Source organism: Neofelis nebulosa, chromosome 11 (assembly GCF_028018385.1).
Source record: "Neofelis nebulosa isolate mNeoNeb1 chromosome 11, mNeoNeb1.pri, whole genome shotgun sequence".
NCBI lineage: Eukaryota > Metazoa > Chordata > Mammalia > Carnivora > Felidae > Neofelis > Neofelis nebulosa.
This window is the reverse complement of record NC_080792.1, coordinates 90,380,054-90,399,155: the sequence shown is the minus strand read 5'-3', so window position 1 is coordinate 90,399,155 and position 19,102 is coordinate 90,380,054. Positions and strand designations below refer to the sequence as shown.

At 56.8% G+C, this 19,102-nt stretch overlaps 1 protein-coding gene and 1 long non-coding RNA gene across 11 annotated transcripts in view; both read left to right on the top strand.

Annotated features, from left to right (window-relative positions):
• The window catches only part of SCARB1 (scavenger receptor class B member 1), a 91,312-nt gene that overhangs the window by 48,650 nt on the left and 23,560 nt on the right, over window positions 1-19,102 (top strand). For 5 of the 10 annotated variants that reach the window (XR_009250580.1, XR_009250579.1, XM_058691472.1 and 2 more), the window contains exons 7-11: window positions 969-1,135; window positions 6,612-6,730; window positions 9,609-9,682; window positions 12,773-12,824; window positions 13,957-14,103. Coding sequence is in view for 8 of the 10 variants with exons in the window: in XM_058691472.1 (XP_058547455.1) it covers window positions 969-1,135; window positions 6,612-6,730; window positions 9,609-9,682; window positions 12,773-12,824; window positions 13,957-14,103 (559 nt within the window). In the remaining 2 variants the exon portion in view is untranslated. Of the gene's footprint in view, window positions 1-968; window positions 1,136-6,611; window positions 6,731-7,522; window positions 9,683-9,868; window positions 10,926-12,772; window positions 12,825-13,956; window positions 14,104-16,747; window positions 16,877-19,102 lie in introns of those variants that run through there. The other 5 variants (XM_058691469.1, XM_058691468.1, XM_058691471.1 and 2 more) reach the window with 4 other exon arrangements.
• LOC131489481 (uncharacterized) lies at window positions 1,148-2,946 on the top strand. The gene is made up of 2 exons (XR_009250588.1): window positions 1,148-2,097; window positions 2,360-2,946. It is a non-coding gene; the product is annotated as an uncharacterized LOC131489481 (long non-coding RNA).

The following is a 19,102-nucleotide window of genomic DNA, read 5'->3' as shown; positions in this document are numbered from 1 at the left end:
TGAGGACAGCGGATCGTATTCTAGACAAGACTGGAAGCAATTGATGGGGCGCCTGGGCGGCTCAGGTGGTTAAATGTCTGATTTCAGCTCAGGTCATGGTCTCGTGGTTTGTGGCTTCAGGTCCTGAGTCGGGCTCTATGCTGACGGCTCGGAGCCTGGAGCCTGCTTCGGATTCTGTGTCTCCCTCTCTCTCTGCTCCTCCCCTGCTCACACACTGTCTCTCTTAAAAATAAACATTAAAGGGGCGCCTGGGTGGCTCAGTCGGTTGAGCGTCCGGCTTCGGCTCAGGTCATGATCTCGCGGTCCGTGAGTTCGAGCCCCGCGTCGGGCTCTGGGCTGACCGCTTAGAGCCTGGAGCCCGCTTCGGATTCTGTGTCTCCCTCTCTCTCTGCCCCTCCCCGCTCACGCTCTGTCTCTCAAAAATAAATAAGTGTTAAAAAAAATTAGAAAAAAAAATACTGGAAGCAATCGCACTTTTTAAAATGTTTATTATTTATTTTTGAGAGAGAGTGTGAGAGGGGGAGGGGCAGAGAGAGGGGGAGACACAGGATCCGAAACAGGCTCCAGGCTCCTAGCTGCCAGCACAGGGCCCCACGCGGGGCTCGGGCCCACGAACCGCGAGATCGCGACCTGAGCCGGAAGTCGGACGCTCAACCGACGGAGCCCCCCGGGCGCCCCGGGAAGCCATTGTGACTTCACGTGGGGACGTGACATACTGTGTTCTTATTTCATCTGCTTGTGGAGACCAGATGGGTGCGGGCGGGGAGGCAGGGAGAGCGATTGGCAAGCCCCCGGCTGAGAGACGGAGGCAGCTGCTGGGACCGGGGGGCGGTGCGGGGTGGGGGGGGGGGTGGCAGTGCAGGTGGAGACAGTGCAGTGAGGAGGGGCTCAGCCGGGGCCGCCTTCAGCGGGACCGGTCTAGCCGCCACGTGCGGGACGTCATCCTGTCCCCCGTCTGTCCCCCACAGGTCCATGAACCTGGTCTACAAGGAGTCAGCGGTGTTCGAAGGCATCCCCACCTACCGCTTCGTGGCCCCCAGCACCTTGTTTGCCAACGGCTCCATCTACCCGCCCAACGAGGGCTTCTGCCCCTGCCTGGAGTCTGGGATTCAGAACATCAGCACCTGCAGGTTCAGTACGTGCCTCTCGTCCCCCGGGAGGGGGGGCGGGAGGGTGTAGCCCGAGGCCACCAGGCACCTCTCTGTCCCTACGGGGCCCCCGCCGCCTGTCTACTCTCTGGCCCCTTTACTCTTGATAATTCCATTAGTTGGCCGGAGATAAGGAGGGCAGCGGACAGATAATCCGAAAAAGGAATACGCCGCGTAGATTAGTGGCTGTCGGCACGAATTCCCACAACCTTAGGGGCCGAGAGCGACAGCGAATTTATCGCCTCTGACGGTGCGACGCAGGCCTCCCCGGGCGAGGGCCCAGATGCCCGCGGGCTGACAGCTTCCTGGCTGGACGCTCGAGGGGGGAGCCACGGGCCGCCGTGCCCTTGGGAGGCCCCCGGAATCCCTTGGTTCCTGGCCCCCGTCTCCAGCCTCACCGCCAGCGACACCACGTCTGTCTGGCCCCACGTCCACGATCATCTCTGATCCCACATCTCTCCTGCTTCCCTCTTCCAGTTTGAAGACCCCGGAGACCATCCCGGGCCCCCCGGGGGTAATCCGGGCCACACGCCCTGAGTTAAAGGCTAGCCGATTAGCAGCCTTAATTCCACCTGCGTCCTTCGGTCCCCTTCGCCGTGGGGAGGCTAACGTTTTCACGGGCTCCACGGACGTCTTTGGGGAGGGCCTCGTTGTGCCTGCCACACCAGGAGACGTGCCTTGAGGACGCGGCCTTGTGGGAAGGGCCCTTTGTCCCATGTTGGGAGGAGAGGAAGCCTCTGCTTGTGGATGGAGCAGGGAAGGGGGTCCGTCCTCCCTCCCGGGACCCCGCCTCCTCGCGGTCCGGGCCCCTCCCTTTGGCCCCCGCCACGTCGCACTGCCGTCACCCCACGTACCAACTGTTCCCCAGTCTGCCCGGTGCGGTCACTCACCACTGGCCCCACGGGGCTACGTAAATCGAAACGGGTTTGAATGCAGCCAGGTTGAAAAGGTGGTGCCATGGGACGCCTGGGTGGCTCAGTCGGTTAAGCGTCCGACTTCAGCTCGGGTCACGATCTCGCGGTCTGTGAGTTCGAGCCCCGCGTCGGGCTCTGGGCTGACGGCTCAGAGCCTGGAGCCTGCTTCGGATTCTGTGTCTCCCTCTCTCTCTGCCCCTCCCCCGTTCATGCTCTGTCTCTCTCTGTCTCAAAATTAAATAAACGTTAAAAAAAATTTAAAAAAAATTAAAAAAAAAAAAAAGAAAAAAAGAAAAGGTGGTGCCTTAGTCGCACTGGCCGCCTTTCAGATGTTTACCACCCGCATGTGCCTGGTGACCTCCGTACAGGACGGCCAGCACAGAAGGACAACATGTTCGTCGTTGTGGAAAGGTGTGTTGGATGCTGTTCCAGAGAGCAGCCCGAGGGACCTTTCCAAAACACGGATTGCCAGCCAGCCCTTTGCTTCAAATGTCTAACGGCTCCCCCGTGACGTATGCCGGAGCCCTGACCCTGGTCTCCGTGCTCTGTGGGATGTGGCCCGTGCCAGCTTCTCTGACATCGTTTCTTCCTCTGCTTCCCCCACCAACTAGTCTTCAGGCCCGTCGTCTTCTCCCTGTTTCTAGAGTCTGTCAAGCTTGGTCCTACCTCAGGCCCTTTGCATCAGCTGTCCCCCTGCCTGCAGAGTCCTTTCCCTAGATATCCATGTGGATCTATGTGGACCATTCCCTCCCTTCCTTTTGGTCTGTTCAGATGCCACCTCCTCCAGGTGGCCTGCCCTCATTTCCATGCTGAAGTTGCCCCCGCCAGCCGCTCTCTGTCACTTCACCCTTGATTGCGTTCTTGGTGCTCGGCACTCCCTGAAATCCCTGACTGTGTGTTTTGTTTTATTTACGGTCTGTGTCCTTCACTAGACTGTAAGTGTTCTCGGCAGGGCTCTGTCCTCAGCTTCTAGAACTGTGGCTGGTGTGGAGCATTTGAAGGTACGGGTGTGTGGGTGTATCCTGCACTTAGGACATTGGGGCGCAGGGCTGGGACATGCCCGAGGTCACACGGTTGGTGGGACAAGAAACCACTCCTCACATGACTGGGTCTTGCCTCCTGGGGGCCTGTGGGGGGCCGAAGCCGCATTTCCAGCTGGAGATGGGGATCGAGAGGGGTGGTTTGCAGCAGGGTTTGTGGGAGGGAAGGACTGTCTGCGGGTTGGACGACTTCCCCAAGCTCAGGCAGAATGGGGTGCTCGGTAGGTGACGGGTTTAGAGCTGGGGGCTGGAAATGCCCTCTGTCGTGGCCTTGTGTGAGCCCCCCTGGCCTTGCCCTCTGTTGAATTCTTCCTTCAGTGGGGTCTGTGGGCATGGCTCCAGAGATCAGCTGTCGTCGGAAGCTGCCTTCCGCCCCGTGTGCCAGCTCGGTTTTCTTCCGGGCTGGCTTTGCTGCCAGGCGGGCTCTCCCCTCGGGCCCCAGGCTCCCCTGCTCCCCTCTGGGCGTCCTGCACAAAGGGGGCCACAGAAGACCTCCTCATCCTGCAAAAGCTCCCAGGGTTCACCCTGATTGGTCCACCTTGGATCCACGGCCAGCTGTGACCCAATCACCGTGGCCAAGGGTTATGCCGATTGGCCAGGCTGTGTCACATGCTCAGCCCCTGATTCCGTGGGTGGGGCCGGCACTCGCCTAGCCTGTGAGGGGCGGGCTGGTTCCGGGGTTGGGGTCTAGGTTGCAGAAAAAAGAGTGGGTGCCCGGCAGGCACAGACCGTATGTCCATCCGCTCGGGAAGGCTAGGGACGAGGTTGGCACGGTCTCATCTTAGCACATCTGCCCAAACGACCTCAAAAGTGCAAGGGAATTTTAGGGGCATCCGGGTGGCTCAGTGGGTTGAGTGTCCCAGTCTTGATACGGGCTCAGCTCATGATCTCCCAGTTCGTGGGTTGGAGCCCCAGGTGGGGCTCTGTGCTGACAACGTGGAGCCTGCTTGGAATTCTCTCTCTTCCTCTGCCCCACCCCCCCCACCACCAAATAAATAAATAAACTTAAAAAAAAAGCGCAAGGGAATTGAAACATAGGTATAAATAAGATTTCTCCCTTTTGTGTTGAAATGAACACGTGTACCGAGAGGTCCCCAAGCAACACGTGCAGTTTGAAATTCCACAAAGCGCACGGACCCATGTAACCGGCACCCGGATCATGACTCTCGGCTCCTCAGACTTCCATGCTGTGTAAGGTCCTCAGACTTGCTCAGCAGAGCCTCTTAGTCATAATCTGTGGCGATCCTGGGCTTCCGTCTGGCTGGGGGCACCACAAAGCTGTAAATGGCTGACCACTCATTGCCCGTGCGGTTTGGAAATCAGATAGAAAGGGGCACGTGCCTGTGTGCTTGCCAGGAAAAATCAAGCGTGCTTAGCGTCCGAAGCAAGTGATGGCACGTTGGTCTCACCCACTCTAGGTTTCCCCAGGCTTGGACGCACGCGGGGGCTTGTTTGAGATTTGCGACCCTCAAGGGCCTGACGAGGTGACTGCCCCCCTTACTGAGGGTCTCGCTTCTGCTGTCTGTAAACGTGGGGTCCTCGTGTTTGCTATGGTCGTTTCACGGCAGAGATGGGAGAATGGGAAATGAGGTTTTCCGAACTGTGGGACGTTGTCTCCGGGGGTGCGGTGCTCAAGGTAGCTTCGAAGGTCCCAGGAGGTGGCTTTAAGTGACACTGGCCGACGTGGGAGAGAGGCTTCGTGCTTCCCCAGTCCCTTACCCTCCTTCCAGGTACCCCCAGCAGAGTCTCTGTCGGTGCTAAGAGGCCTTTCCAGCGCCCATCTTTTTTTTTTTTAATTATTATTTTTTTTACATTTATTTATTTTTGAGAGACAGAGCACAAGTCAGGGAGGGGCAGAGAGAGAAGGAGACACAGAATGTGAAGCAGGCTCCAGGCTCTGAGCTGTCCACACAGAGCCCGACGCTGCACTCGAACTCACGAACCGTGAGATCATGACCTGAGCCGAAGTCGGACGCTCAACCGACTGAGCCACCCAGGCGCCCCTCGCCCATCTGTCTTTTTAAAAGATTTTTATTTTTTTTATTTTTTAAAAGTTTATTTATATTGAGAGAGAGTACACCAGCAGGGGAGGGGCAGAGAGAGGGGGAGAGAGAATCCCAAGCAGCCTCTGCCCTGTCCGGACGGAGCCCACTTTGGGGCTCAAACTCACGAACCACGAGATCATGACCAGAGCCAAAATCAAGAGTCAGACATGTCACCAACTCAGCCACCCAGGAGCCCCTAAAATTAACCATTTAAAAATGTTCAGTCCAGGGCTGCCTGGGTGACTCAGTCGGTTAAGTGTCCGACTTCGGTTCAGGTCATGATCTCATGTTTCGTGAGTTTGAGCCCCGCATCGGGCTGTCTGCTATCAGCACGGAGATCCTCTGTCTCCCTCTCTCTGCCCGTCCCCACCCCCCTGTCAAATTAATGAACATTTTTAAAAATGTAAAAAAAAAAATGCAGTTCGGTGGCATTTAGCACATTTACAATATTGTGCACCTACCGTCTCTGTCTAGTTCCAGAATGTTCTCATCCTTCCGAAAAGAGACCCATACCCATTACCAGCCACTCTCCATCTCCCCTCCCCCGGCCCCTGGTGAGCTCAGTCTGCATTCTGTCTGTAGGATTTGCCTCTTCTGGATCCTCGTGGGTTTTTGACAGAGACTCATTCTTTTCCTCGTCAACTCATTGTCCGTCAGGCCCTTTGTACGTTGTCCTGAGCATACGAGGATGCGTTGGTGTTTGCCTTGCTCGATCAGTTGATGGGGAGGTTCAGCCTCATGTTTCTGGGTGTGAATTGCTCTCACGGAGGGGCCCGAGTCAGTCCCTGTTCACACTCGCTGGCTTCCGTCCCTCACACCGGCTGCTGGGAGAGGAGAAACGAAGCAGGTGCGTCTCCTTCCTTCCCATTACGTTAGGGAGACCTGGCTGCAGGCGTGCACCCCTCAGCGTCTCCGATGATTGCCGCGTTGCCTGCAGAATACAGCCTGGGCTGCTTGGCTTGGCGATCGGGATACCCCTTCCCCACCCAAGTCCAGATCTGGCCTCGACTTACCTTTCTCTCCTCAACTCCTGTAATTCTCCTCCACGCCCTGTCTGCTCCATGTGCACCGTGCATTTCCCCACCTCCCCGCCTTTGCTTCTGCCAAACCCTCCCCCTGAAATGTCGTTCCCTGGCCTTCCCTGCCTGGCGTATTTTAACCATCCTCCTTTCCTTCCTGTGACCTCCTCACCCACGTCAGCAGCTCCTCTGTTCCCATCCCTGGGACACAGGGCTCATCTCTTCCCAGTGCCTGGCATCTCTTGGGCACTTGACAGGCATTTACAGGCCGGATGAAGGGATTCTCTCTGTCTAGTTATTGTCGTTTGCATTTTGTCATCATCCGCGGGCTCTGTAGGCAGCGGCTCTGTTTCATCCCGTGAGCCTGGCACGAAGCAAGCCTTGGACGTGCTGACGCTCTCCCTTGTCTGATGCCCCCCCTTCTCTCCGCCCCTCTGCCTTCTAGATGCACCCTTGTTTCTCTCCCACCCTCACTTCTACAACGCCGACCCGATGCTGGCAGAGGCGGTGCTTGGCCTCCACCCCAACCCAGAGGAACATTCCTTATTCCTGGACGTCCACCCGGTGAGCCCTTGCCTGTCAGCCTGTGGGGGGCGGGATGCCAGCTTCTCCCCCTTCCCTCCCCCCAGGCACTGAGCTATTCTGGTGGTGGGGTAGGGGGGTGATGGGAAGCCTGGCTTTCCTTGGCATTGATAGCTTCTGGAATGTCAAGCTGTCAGAAGTCCCTACTTTGCCCTGACTCCATAGTTCAAGGGATTCATTATTTCGTCACAAGGGAATTGTCTTTCTGAAAGGACCATAAGACAGTAAATCAGTTAGAATTATCAGCATAGGAGATAGCCAGAAGAGCCCTCTGACTGTGCCAATATGTCATAAAGATGTCTAGGTCCCGACAAGAGCCTGGAATATCTTGTAGATAAGTTGGGTTCTGGGGAATTTGTCCTCTGTGACATTCTGTCTGCAGGTGGGGACCAAGAGAAGAGGGTAGCAGGCCCACAGAGGTGGCCCTCCCGTGGGCCTATCTTTACCTGATTGCCTTATCTCCTAGTATCGCTGTCACTGTAAAAGGTGCCCATTTGGACCTGGCGGCCTTCACTGTTGATTAAAAATCCTGCGGGTTTCTGTCTCCTGCATGGACACTCGTGGCCTTCCGGACAGGCCTTTTTCAAACCTCTTCTGCCTGACACCGTTCCACGTCATTTCTCTGCGTACCCCTCAGATTTTCGGAGCTCCTGACTCCGTTCACCAGCCCCTGGCACTCCACCTTCTCCCCCTGCCCCGCCCCCCTCTCTTTTCACTAAGAACCCAGGCTGGTGAAGTCGTCTCTCTCTCTCTCTCTCTGTCTCTTTTCACTAGGAACCCAGGCTAGTTAGGTCAACTGTGACTACATGCACTTCCCCTCCAGCAAATAGTGCTTGCACACTCATTATGGTCCAGACACCAGCCGGATACTTTCACATGCAGTAACGCAGTAAACTTGCACAATTATCTGGGCAGGGAGCACTCCTCCTCCCATTGTACAGATGGGGAAACTGTGGCCCAGGTAGGTCACGTGATACAACTAATAAACGGGATCGTTGGCTCCATAGAGGAAAGATCCATTCTGTTCCGTTCATCGCTTGACTTCTAGCCGTTCGCATAGAGGAACTCAGTAGGTACGGGTTTGATAAGTGGGCATAAGTAAGTGGCAAAGCTGAGTCCAAACACAGGCCTTCTGACGCCCCCACCTCATGTCCTGTGCTAATATCTAGTGAATTTTAATGAGGTTAATTTAATGGTATTCGTTAATTAAATTGGTAGTAATTAATATTAATATATTATGTGTTCCATTGAAGTTCGTTCTTTCTTGTTAGAAAGGTTAAGGCTCGGGGTGTCTGGGTGGCTCAGTCGGTTAAGCATCCGACTTCGGCTCAGGTCACGATCCCACGGTTCGTGAGTTCGAGCCCCGCGTCGGGCCCCGTGTGGACCGCTCGGAGCCCGGAGCCTGCTTTGGATTCTGGGTCTCCCTCTCTCTCCGCCCCTTCCCCGCTCACGTTCTGTCTCTCTCTGTCTCGAAAATAAACATTTAAAAAAATGTAAAAAAAAAAAAAAAAAGAAAGAAATGCTAAGGCTTTTCCACATCGTCTTAACATTTCGGGGTCTCCGAGACCACCCCCGAGTCTGACGATTTGCTAGCAGGACTCCCAGACTCAGCATATGGTGGAAATCACGGCTGTGATTTGTTGCAGAGAAAGAAGACGGAGTACCGTCTCCCAGGGGGGCCGCACAGCACACACTTAATTCCCTCAGCAGTGCGGTGAATCATCCCCCAGGGAAGCCCGTTAGAGACAGCGCCCTGGGTGTTCACCGGGGACTGTTCCCAGCGGCACCCTCTGCCTGGTACCTTCCAAACTTCCAGACTCCCCGCGGGGAGACTGATGGTCGGCATAAATCACAATGTTTGTACAAACAGTCCAGGCACAGTGAGCCCCCCTTATCAGTTAGGGAGTGAGGGGGGGGCTCCCGAAATCCAGGTTCCCGGACACCAGCCGCCGACCAGCCCGGCCAGCAGGCCTCTCTGAGGAGGACGGCCTCCGGCCTGCTGCCTCATCACTTTTCCACCCGCGGGTGGACTCCCTCCCAGCCTGCCGGTTCTTGGGTCCAAGCTCTCCCTGGTCTCGGGAGCACGGCCTTTGCGCTGTCCCTCTGTGCCATCGGGGCCCGGAAGGCCTACTTTTCATGGAAGATATTTCCTTTCCCCCAATGTGCGTGATCGTCACGCAAGCGTTTATGGCCCTGAGTGTGGCTGTTTTCCATCCCTTATTTCGCCCCGCAGTGAGGTGGCGGGAATGAGCCCCTTTTGCAGATGAAGAAACAGGCCTCAGCTAAGAGGCGACAGTTCTGGCCTCCCGACCTCCAACCTCGGTCCCTTTCCTCTTCGGGAGCCACCTCCCTGAGTTGGGGCCTACGTGTGTGTCGCTTCCCCTGCTGTCTGCTTACCGCTTTAAAAACTCCTCTCTTAGAAGAAAAGGGTAGGTTTCGGCACAGAGGAAGTTTCCTGTCACCACCTCGCGTCGGAAATTACAAATTTCTCGAAAAAAAGAAGGCGGCAGCCATAAAAGTGAACACAAGGATAAAACATTAGGTTTGAGACAGTCAGGGCAAGTTGTGTGATGGAGAGCGACTTTATTCACATGCAAATCTGTGTTGTTTGGTCTGGAGGAGGGGGGAGGGGTGGGCAACCAGTGGCAAACGTCACTGTGCACTCAGAGAAGCGTCGTGGGCACAAGAGCCTTCGGGGAAGCTTGTGTCCCCCACCCCCGAAGGGCCTGGAGCCAGCGGGGAGGCCCCGGTGCCCCGGCAGTTCAGCCCTGACGCCTGCGCTCTGAGCGGGACCAGGGACGCGGGTTTGGGGGCGTTCCCGGGGCGCGAACCCAGGCCCCTCACCGTGCTGTTCCTACAGGTCACCGGGATCCCCATGAACTGCTCTGTGAAACTACAGCTGAGCCTGTACGTCAAGGCCATCAAAGGCATCGGGTGAGTGGGTCCGGGAGGAGGGGCCGCGTGGCTTGTTTGGGGGCGGGGACTTGGGACGGGGGGGGGGGGGGGGGGGACACGTCCCCAGGGACCCCGCACGTGGGGAGGGAGACGCTCCTCCCGGATGTGCCGGCTGGTCCCCGCCCCGGAACCCCCGCTTTTTCTGTCTTAACATCTGTCCCCCAGATTCAGCAGACTCTTCTGTCCAAGCGGTTTCCCACTCAACAGAAAACTGGGGGGGAAAAAAAAAATTAAATCCTGGCAAAAGCAAGTCTTTGAAAATGGAAACTCACCCAACAGGCATTTTAAAGTGTGACTCTTCCCTTTGTGGGAGGAATATTTTAAGCCCCGATATTCCTTTCTGTTTCGCTTTATTTCCGTGTCGCATCGTGGCCTTACCGAGATACAATTCACATACCGTTACGCTCACCCTTTTCAAACGTACAACCCGGTGATTGGAGGCAGATCCGTGGAGTCGCGCAGGGCCGTCGCAGTCCGTCACCCCCAAAGATACCCCGTGTCCGTTAGCAGCCGCCCCCGGCCTCGCCCAGCCCCTGGCAGGCCCTGGCCTACTTTCCGTGTCTCTGGATTTGCCGGTGCGGGAAACATCCCATAAATAGAAGCGTAGGAGACGTGGCCTCTGCCGTCTGGCGTCTCTCACCGGCGTCAGGGCTCATCCGAGGCGTAGCAGGTGTCCGAGCGTCTTCCGTTTTATGGCCGAATCCTGTTCCGTTGGACGCACACGGCGTGTTTTCTCGCTCAGTTGAGGGGCATCTGGGTCTCTGTCGCTTTTGGCCGTCGTGAGTAGCGAACGTGCCCGTATATGTTTCCGGTGGGTGCACACGCTTTCGATTCCCTTGGGCAGACGCGTGGGGGCGGATTCCTCGCCGGGCGTCGCGGGAACTCTGCGTTCAGCGTTGGAGCTGCTGTTTTGCACGGCAGCTGCCCGGTCGGCCTTCCCGCCGGCGGCGTGGGAGCCGTCGGGCCCCCACGATCCTCGCCAGCTGCGGTTGGAACGAGGGGGCTGGGCGAGGGGCTGCGCCGGTTTAGTCGTGGTGGTGGGGTCTGGCTTCTGTGTTTTGTTTTGTTTTGTTTTGTTTCTTTACGCATATTTGGAATAGTTTCATTAAAAAAAGCTTCCCCTACAAAGATTCCTGGGCTGCAGGAATGTGAGCATCTATCTCGCCGGCTTTGTAAAATGCCTTTCAGCTGGAAAGAACACGCTCCTCTCTTCCGCTCTCGCCCTGGCTTTTTATCTGGGTGTTTGGGGGCTGTCCGAGGGTGTGCTAGGTGGTGAAATGGCACAGGGGGTTCACCAGGCGCCTGCCCTCCCTCCCTACCGCCCCCCCCACCCCCGACCCCGGAGCTCCGGCTCTGGGGCCTGCATCACTTCGTGGGGGGGCCAGCAGGTGACTAGGAGAAGCCGGGCAGGCCGGTGGAGATGGGGCCCAGGACCCGCCCCTCCCCAGCACCAGGGGGCTCACGCCGGCTGTGGGCCCCATCGGGTGCATTTTCAAAGGCGTTTCTCAAAATCTGGATTTTAACCAGCGCTCTCTTAACTTTCACCTGTGGGAAGTGAATTTGAATCCCCGACAAACGTTGCTCAAGTCAGCAGGACCCCCGGGGGCCGCTGGATTCTGCGTGGTGGGGACTCCCGGGCCTCTACCCTGACCTGACCTCTCTGGGCCTCTGGGTGCTGGGCGACACAGCTGTCTGACCCCCCCCCCAACCCCCCCACTCCTTCTGGCCTCAAGGGAACCGGTCTAACAGCGGTGCCTCCCGCCAGCCCCGAGGGCCAGTGGCCGTGGGAAAAAGCCGGAGACACAGCTGCCCGCACGGAGAGCTGTTTCGCTGCGGCTCGTCCGGGGGACTCTGGCGCCCCATCCTCGCAAGATCCAGACAGCTGGGTTGCGTGCTCTTTGCCCTGAACTTACACCAGTTCCTAAAAACTCAAATAAGAAGGGGCCAGCGTGGACTTCCTGTGGTGTTTCTCTAGTGTTTTCTGTGTGTCGACTCCGCGGCGGGTGCCGTATAAACTCGTTGCCCTGCACGACACTCTGTCTCAGGCGGCCCGAGAGAGTTCTGAGAGTGGTGACTGAAGGATTTTGGCCATTCGTGCCGACTCTGGTTCTGTCCCCCTGGTGGGTCCCCTTTCCCCTCCGTCCGGCTGTGCCTTCTTTAAGCAGACCCCAAAACAGTGAAGCTGAAGAATATTTTGGCCCGTTTGTTTGCTGGTAACGAACAACAGCGACGACAGTAACGAGCTTGGAGTAGTTTCTATAGGGTGGGTGTTCTTCTGAGCACTTTTCATGGGGCCGCATTCAGTGCCAGTGCAGTCCCCACTTGGCGGAGGAGACACAGGGAGGGTAGGTCGCGTGCCCAAGGTCACACAGCTAGTCAGTGTTGTGTCGGGGGGACCCCAAGACAGACCACCGTCCGGTTCGATGATTCAGTGGGAAGACACCCAGGACCCCGAACATAGTTGTACTCGTGGCTGTGATTGATTACGGAGGAAGGATTCAAGCAAAATCAGCGAAGGAAAAGGTGCGTGGGGTGAAGTCTGGGGGAGCCAGGCAGAAGCTTCCAGAACCCTCTCCTGGGACAGTCACATAGGACGCCCTTAATTCCTCCAGCATTGAGTTGTGACAACGCATGCGAAGTGTCTTCTACCAGGGAAGTCCATTAGGGACTCAGCGCCCAGGGTATTTATTGGGGCCTGGTCATGTAGACACCCTCTGGCGTGGACCCAGCCTCCAGACTCTCCAAAGGAAAGCAGGAGGTGCTGGGTGCATTACCATCCCGAATTAGTGTGGGCTTTTGTTTCTAAAAGGAACCAGTGGGCATCAGCCAGGTCGCTGGCAGTCCCCCCGGCCCCCCACCGTGTAGGTGACGTGAGTTTTTAATTCAAAAAGATGTGAGCAGATCGCCGAGTTGCTCCCTGCCAGGAAATACCCCTCTCTCAAGCCGGCACCAATCCAGTCCTTGCAAAATCAAATCCCTGCTGATCTGGACCCTACGATCACATGTCCAAAGCTGCCTGACATAAAAAACATGCTGACAAAACTCACAATGTTTTGGTCTTATTTCCAGACAAACAGGGAAGATCGAGCCAGTAGTCCTGCCGTTGATGTGGTTTGAGGAGGTGAGAGGCTGTCTCACGTTGCCTGCGGGGGGAACCGTTGGGCGTGGTGTCTGGGACCCCAGGGAGGGGCCGGTGTGGGCTTTGCAGGAGGGGGGCTGTTTGTGGAGGAGGGGAGGCTGGGCTGGGAGCTGGAAGGGGGGGGGGAGCTATAAAACCATCTGTTAGAAGCTTCCTGAGGTCCAAGCGCTTTATATCAATTATCCCACGGAGTTGAAAGGATCACTTGAGGTGAGGAAGACAGAAGCTGCATGAAAATGTGAAGCTCTATCTGGCCCAGGGTGTAATTTTGTAAATGCACTTGACCACTTCTCCGGAGAGGGAGGAAGTTGCTTTTCAGAGTGTCAGCTTTTCTTTTTTTAAAAAAAACTTTTTAATGTTTATTTTTGAGAGAGAGAGAGGACGAGGGGTGGGGGGAGGGAGGAGCAGAGAGACAGGGACACAGAATTCGAAGCAAGCGCCAGGGTTTAAGCCCTCGTCGGGTCTCGAACCCACGAACCTTGAGATCGTGCCCAGAGAGCCGAAGTTGGATGCTTAACCAACTGAGCCCCCCAGCCGCCCCCTAGGGTATCAGCTTTTCCCTTGAACTTTCTCTCCTCCCAGCTTTTCAGGGTTCCTTCTGGCCAGCTTGTTTTCTTTTTTTTTTTTTTTTTTCTTTTTTTCAATATATGAAATTTATTGTCAAATTGGTTTCCATGGCCAGCTTGTTTTCAATCAGGCAGAGCTCACCTCACAGGCTGGGCCGGTTGTGGGAGGCGGAGCTCTGCCTCATGGCCCCGCCCTCCCGGGGAGCCTCAGAGCCCGTCACCTTCAGGGAGTGAGGACAGAGAACTAGAGAATCCGCGGGCAGGTGTCTATGGGCCGGCCGGAAGTCGCGGCATACTGGGCCCGCCTCCTGTTGGCCGGAACACGATCACGTGGCCCTGTCCGGCTGCAAGGGAGTGTGGGAAATGTAGTCCCGCGTGGGGCCCCGAGGGAACGGAGGCCCCCGCAGGCTCCATCACAAGCGCAGGGAGGGGGGCGGCCGTGAGACGGGTAAGGGGCGGGGGGCCTGGAGGTGGCGTGGCGCGGCCTCCGTGTCCCGGGGCCTGCCGAGTGCGGCCCAGCCTGTTAGTCTGTTGTTCTCCATCCCCAGAGCGGGGCAATGGAAGGTGAGCCCCTGCAGACCTTCTACACCCAGCTGGTGTTGGTGCCCAGTGTGCTACACTATGCCCAGTACGTCCTCGTCGGGCTGGGCTGCGTCCTGCTGTTCATCCCCATCATCCACCAGATCCGGAGCCAGGTAGGTGGCGGCCGGAGGGAGGCCCGGGCCGAACGGCCCCCTGCTCGCCTGTCGGGGTAAGCGGGACTCGGATGGGCTCGCCCGGCCGTTCCTCCAGTCGCTCCCGCAGACGCCCTCAGCTTGGAGCCCGCCTTGGGCAGCGGTGCCATGTCTCTGCCTGGGGCAGGGGAGCTGCCCTGCGTCTCTGCCTCCCTCGCGTCCCGCATTTACCACTTTTTTCTGCCTGTCCCGGGAGGCCTGGGGACCCTCCCTTGGAGGGGCTTTGGGTGGGCTCTGGTCATGAGACCTGGTCCTTGAATGGTTTGCTCGTCAAGTCAGCACCTGCTGGGTGCCAGGTTCACGGCGGCCGTGAACGAGACAGACACGGTCCCGCCCTGGGGGCACGTGGCTTCCCTGTTGGGGAGACAGAAGACGACCAAGTAAATAGAAAAGATCACTCCGCCGATGATAAAGGTGGCGGGACACGTGACAGGTTAGTGCTGTCCGCTAGAAATCCGTGAGCCGCATCCGGGATTGGAAACTTAGATTTTTTAGTCGCCCCATCCAGTAACAAGAAATCGATTTTAATCCTAGATTTTGTTTAATCCGGATAGGCCCGAAATATGGCCGTATGAACATGCAATCAACATAAAAAATACAAATTTAACTGTATTTTACATTACTTTTTTTTTTACGTTAAGTCTTTAAAATCTGCTGTGTGTTTTAACACTTACGGCAGGTCTTGAATCGGACTCACCCCATTTTTTTATTTATTTATTTTTAAATGTTTATTTATTTTGAGAGAGAGAGAGCAGGGGAGGGATAGGAGAGAGTGAGAGCGAGAGAGAGAGAGAATCCCAAGTAGGCTCTGTGCCCAGCGCATGGAGCCTGACACGGGGCTCGATCTCTTGACAGTGAGACCGTGATCTGAGCCGATATCAAGATTTGGACGCTTAACTGGCTGTGCCACTCGGGCGCCCCTAGACTCACCCCACTTAAAAGACCTAACAGCCCTATGTGGCTACGGGACCAGGGAGCATTGTATTCAAGAGGGCTGGGGACAGCTATAGAGAGCATCCGGAAAGCCTTCCCCGAAGAGGCAGAATTTAGGCTTAGATGTGAATGCTAATGAGGCAGTCAGCACAGAGTCACAGAAGGAGTGCTTCAAGCACAGGAATAGCCAGTGCAAAGGCCCTGAGGCGGGGATGGGCAAGGCGTGTGGGAGGGGCCTTGGGCCCCCGCAGCACCTGCTTTCTTGCTTCAGCTTTGGCAAACAACTCTTCTGTTTTCTCCTCTTTTTGGGGGGTGGCTTGCACGCTTGCTTGCTCGCTGGGGGCAACGATAAACCTTCCCAGGCTCCTAACATAGGTTTTGGACCCTTAACCCGATGTGCCTTCCAAATTCCCCATCCTTTAGGGGGAAAGGTTGGCCCTGGTGCCAGGGTGCCAAGGCCCCGGAGCTCTCATCGTGCCAGTGCTCTGGTGTTTGAGTCCCTGGTGATCGAGGGGTGTAAGCAGCCTGTTGGGGGCCCAGGGAGACCGGGCTGAGCAGACCTCGTGCTCTAGGGAGCGCAAGGAAACTCCCTACAGTTTTTTGACTGATTTACGCTAGGAGGGTGGAGAGGACCAGAAGCCAAGGCTCCCAGCCTGTGGATCCCTCCTTGGGTGCTTCCAGCAGTGAAGGTGTCCTGTCACAGCCAGGGGACCCAGTGGACTGGCTGGATCTGTCCTCTCTGTCTCCTGAGTGTCCGTCGGAAGCCAGAGGGGGAAGGAGAATGAGGAAGCACGTGTGAAATCGCTGGCTCAGGCCCCTTTCCTCCAGGCCTCACCGCCCTCGGACCCAGTAAGGACGTCTGTTTTCACTGAGGACGCAGTCCCTACAGGTGTCACTGGAGGCCAAATAATGGAAATTTATCCCATTATGTATTTTTTTGCGGGGGAACTTAGCAGGCGTTAGGCCTTACGTGTTTTTTTATTTTTTTAATGTTTATTTTTGAAGGAGAGAGAGACAGAGTATGAGCGGGGGAGGGGCAGAGAGACAGGGAGACACGGAATCCGAAACAGGCTCCAGGCTCTGAGCTGTCCGCACAGAGCCCGACGCGGGGCTCGAACTCACAGACTCTGAGATCATGACCTGAGCTGAAGTCGGACGCTTAACCGACTGAGCCACCCAGGCGCCCCTAGGCCTTCCGTGGTTTTATGTGATTTGTCCTGATTTTAAGAAAATAATCATCATCACATGCTGGTGAACTCAGCACATTTTAATTGCCGAGAAATTTTTCTTCTCAAGTTGTTCTTTTCAAATAGCCAAGCTGTTTCTGGTCCCTTTAAAACGCCACCTGCTCAGCCCGCGGGTTCTTGGCCAATACGCCCTGTCCACCGTGGCCCGTCTCCCCACCCTGGCTCCCGTCCAAAGCCTGAATGTTCGGGCCGACAGCCCCTGTTCCTGCGTGGCTAGTCTGTCCGACCAGGCGTGTTTCCCGAAGATACCTGCATTTCTGTCTCTGGTGAAGGGCACCCACTCCCCGCCCCCCACCCCCAATCTCAGCCTCTCTGGTCGTTAACGGTTGTTGGACTTAACACCCCGCTCTTTGCTTTTCGGCGATTGAAGAACCTTTTGCGTTTGGCTGCGGAGTCAACTATAAATTAGCTTGGTTATCTTCTAGGAGAAATGCTATTTATTTTGGAGTAGTAGTAAAAAGGGCTCAAAGGATAAGGAGGCCATTCAGGCCTATTCTGAATCCCTGATGACATCAGCACCCAAGGGCTCTGTGCTGCAAGAAGCAAGATTGTAGGTGGGTACCAGGTAACGCCTCGCCCCTCCCCTCCTCCCCTCCCCTCCCCTCCCCTCCCCTCCCCTCCCCTCCCGTAGCAAATAGAACTCTGGCGGCTTGACCCACTTTGGGCCTCACCCGTTTCTTCAGCCTAAACTTCTCCTGGGGTGTCTGCAGACCGTAAATTCGTACTTGTAGATTTTGCGGGTGGGGAACCCGCCCTTCTGACGTGAGGAGCAGTGCATGGCAGTTTCTTTGGCCCCCGGCGTGGTAGGGGACGGTGGAGGGCGATCGCGTTCCGCGGGCTGACGTGGTCGTTGCCCAGGTTGTCTTAGAAACGTAGGGTCCAGGCTCAGGCCACAGGTGCTTCTCAGACCTCCGGTGCAGTGGACTCCTCTGGGAATTTAAGCAGTTGGCTCCAAATTGAGACATTGAGACCCCTGCACATCCTTCTAGAACTCCCCCCCCCCCCGGCCCCCCTGCCCTGGAATAGAGTCACACGGATGGAGCCCCGGGATCTGTGTTTTCATGGACCCCTCCCTGCCCCCCCCCCCCCCCCCGACAAGGGGATTCTGATGCGGACGATCCAACATTTGAGAAACACAAGTCTCAATACATCTGGGAGGACTGACCGAGAAAGAAAGAATGTAAGCACCAAGTGGGCACCGACCGGGTGCCCAGGATTCAGCCCGAGAGGGTAGCTTGGCCAGACGCAGCAAAAACAGACGCACAAACACGCCCCCCGCCCCCACAGGAAACAAGAACGACGAAGGGGTCCCGGTGAGAGGTGGACGTTCGGTAAACGGTGACTAGGGTTTAGGGTAGGTGTGTCCCATGCCGTCACTGGGACGCACGTGGGTTTTGGACCTCTGATAACAGCTGTCACTTTGGCTTCTCAAAACTGCACCGCCCCCTCGAGCTTCTGGGGCTGCGCGGGCTCGGGTTGAAGTAGGCTTCTTGGGAGCCACGGAACGAGGGGGAGGCCGCCGCCCTGCTCTTTGGGGCCAGTTGGCTGCCTCCAGTCGGCGTCGTTTGCCAGGGCCGGAGGCGGAAAGAAAATAGAAAATGCGAAGTCGTGAGCGCAGGCCTGTTTGTGTTGACAGGTGCGAGGAGGCGGAGGGAGGGGCAGCTGTGTCCCCAGCCAGGCCCTGGGGGGGGCTCCTCCTGACAACTGGGGAATAGGAGGCTGGGGCCCGAGCACGTCAGGGTGTCCCAGGGCTGGACACCCAGGACACGGGGTGTCCTCCTGAGAACACGGCCCCCGGGCTTGGAGACTAGTCCCCCTTTCCTTCCAGTGTCCCCCCCACCCTCTTCCCAATAACACAGAAACAAAACTGGGGTCTCCTCTGTATCTTGCCCCCAGAATCCAGTTTCCAAGTTGTTAGGGAAGTTTCTGACTTAGATTCTAGTGCCCTGCCTCGCGGAAGGCAGCTCGGCCTCCAGGCCAGATGACGCTGCCTCTGCCCCTGGTGGGGTACTTGGGGAAAGCAGTGCCCTGTAGGCTCTGGTTTGGGAGCCGGGCACCTGGGAAGTGACCATGGTCCTGCAGACCTGGAACCCCGGCATGGTGGCCCCAGCCTGCACGGAGCCTCAGCCTGGGTCCCTGGAGGAGGCCCCCCACCTTGCCTCGTACCTGGGCATGGGAGTGGTCTTGAGGGGCGGCCTTGCCTGGGAGAGAGCAGGACACGGGGCCTCCACTAGCCCGGAAGGGTGTTCTCATGTCGAGAAGGAAGACGGCCACTCTTGGGCAGACCTGGCCAGCTCTAGGGCAGAGGGCTTGGCAAACGGAACATGATAACCCATTTGCCGTGCCTTTGTGCAGTGAACATCTTAGACAGCCGTACATGGAAACCCTTCAGGGAAATATTCCTGGACCTGTCCTACCTTCTCAGTGATTTCTCTCCTGTTCTAAGTCTTCATTCCTCAGCTAAATGAAAGTGGAAGGAAATAGGAAGAGGAGGAATGTGGTTCACCTTCTGGTTCCTTGCGGATCTGTTACATGTGTCTTCCTTGGGATGGACCAGGGCCCCTGTCACAGCCTGGGATTAGTTTCCCTTTGTACTTCTGAGCAAGGCTTTCTTAAGTTGTGACTCTTTGGGCCACGTTGCTGAGGTTCTGGGCACCCCTGGGTGTCCCCATGCGGTCTCTCTGTGGTGGAAGGGAGGGGTGCAAGGCTGGTCTCACTCTGGCCTGGCCTCCCCGCCCCTCCCCCCATTCCTGCCCCTGGCTTGAATGTGGCTCAACCCT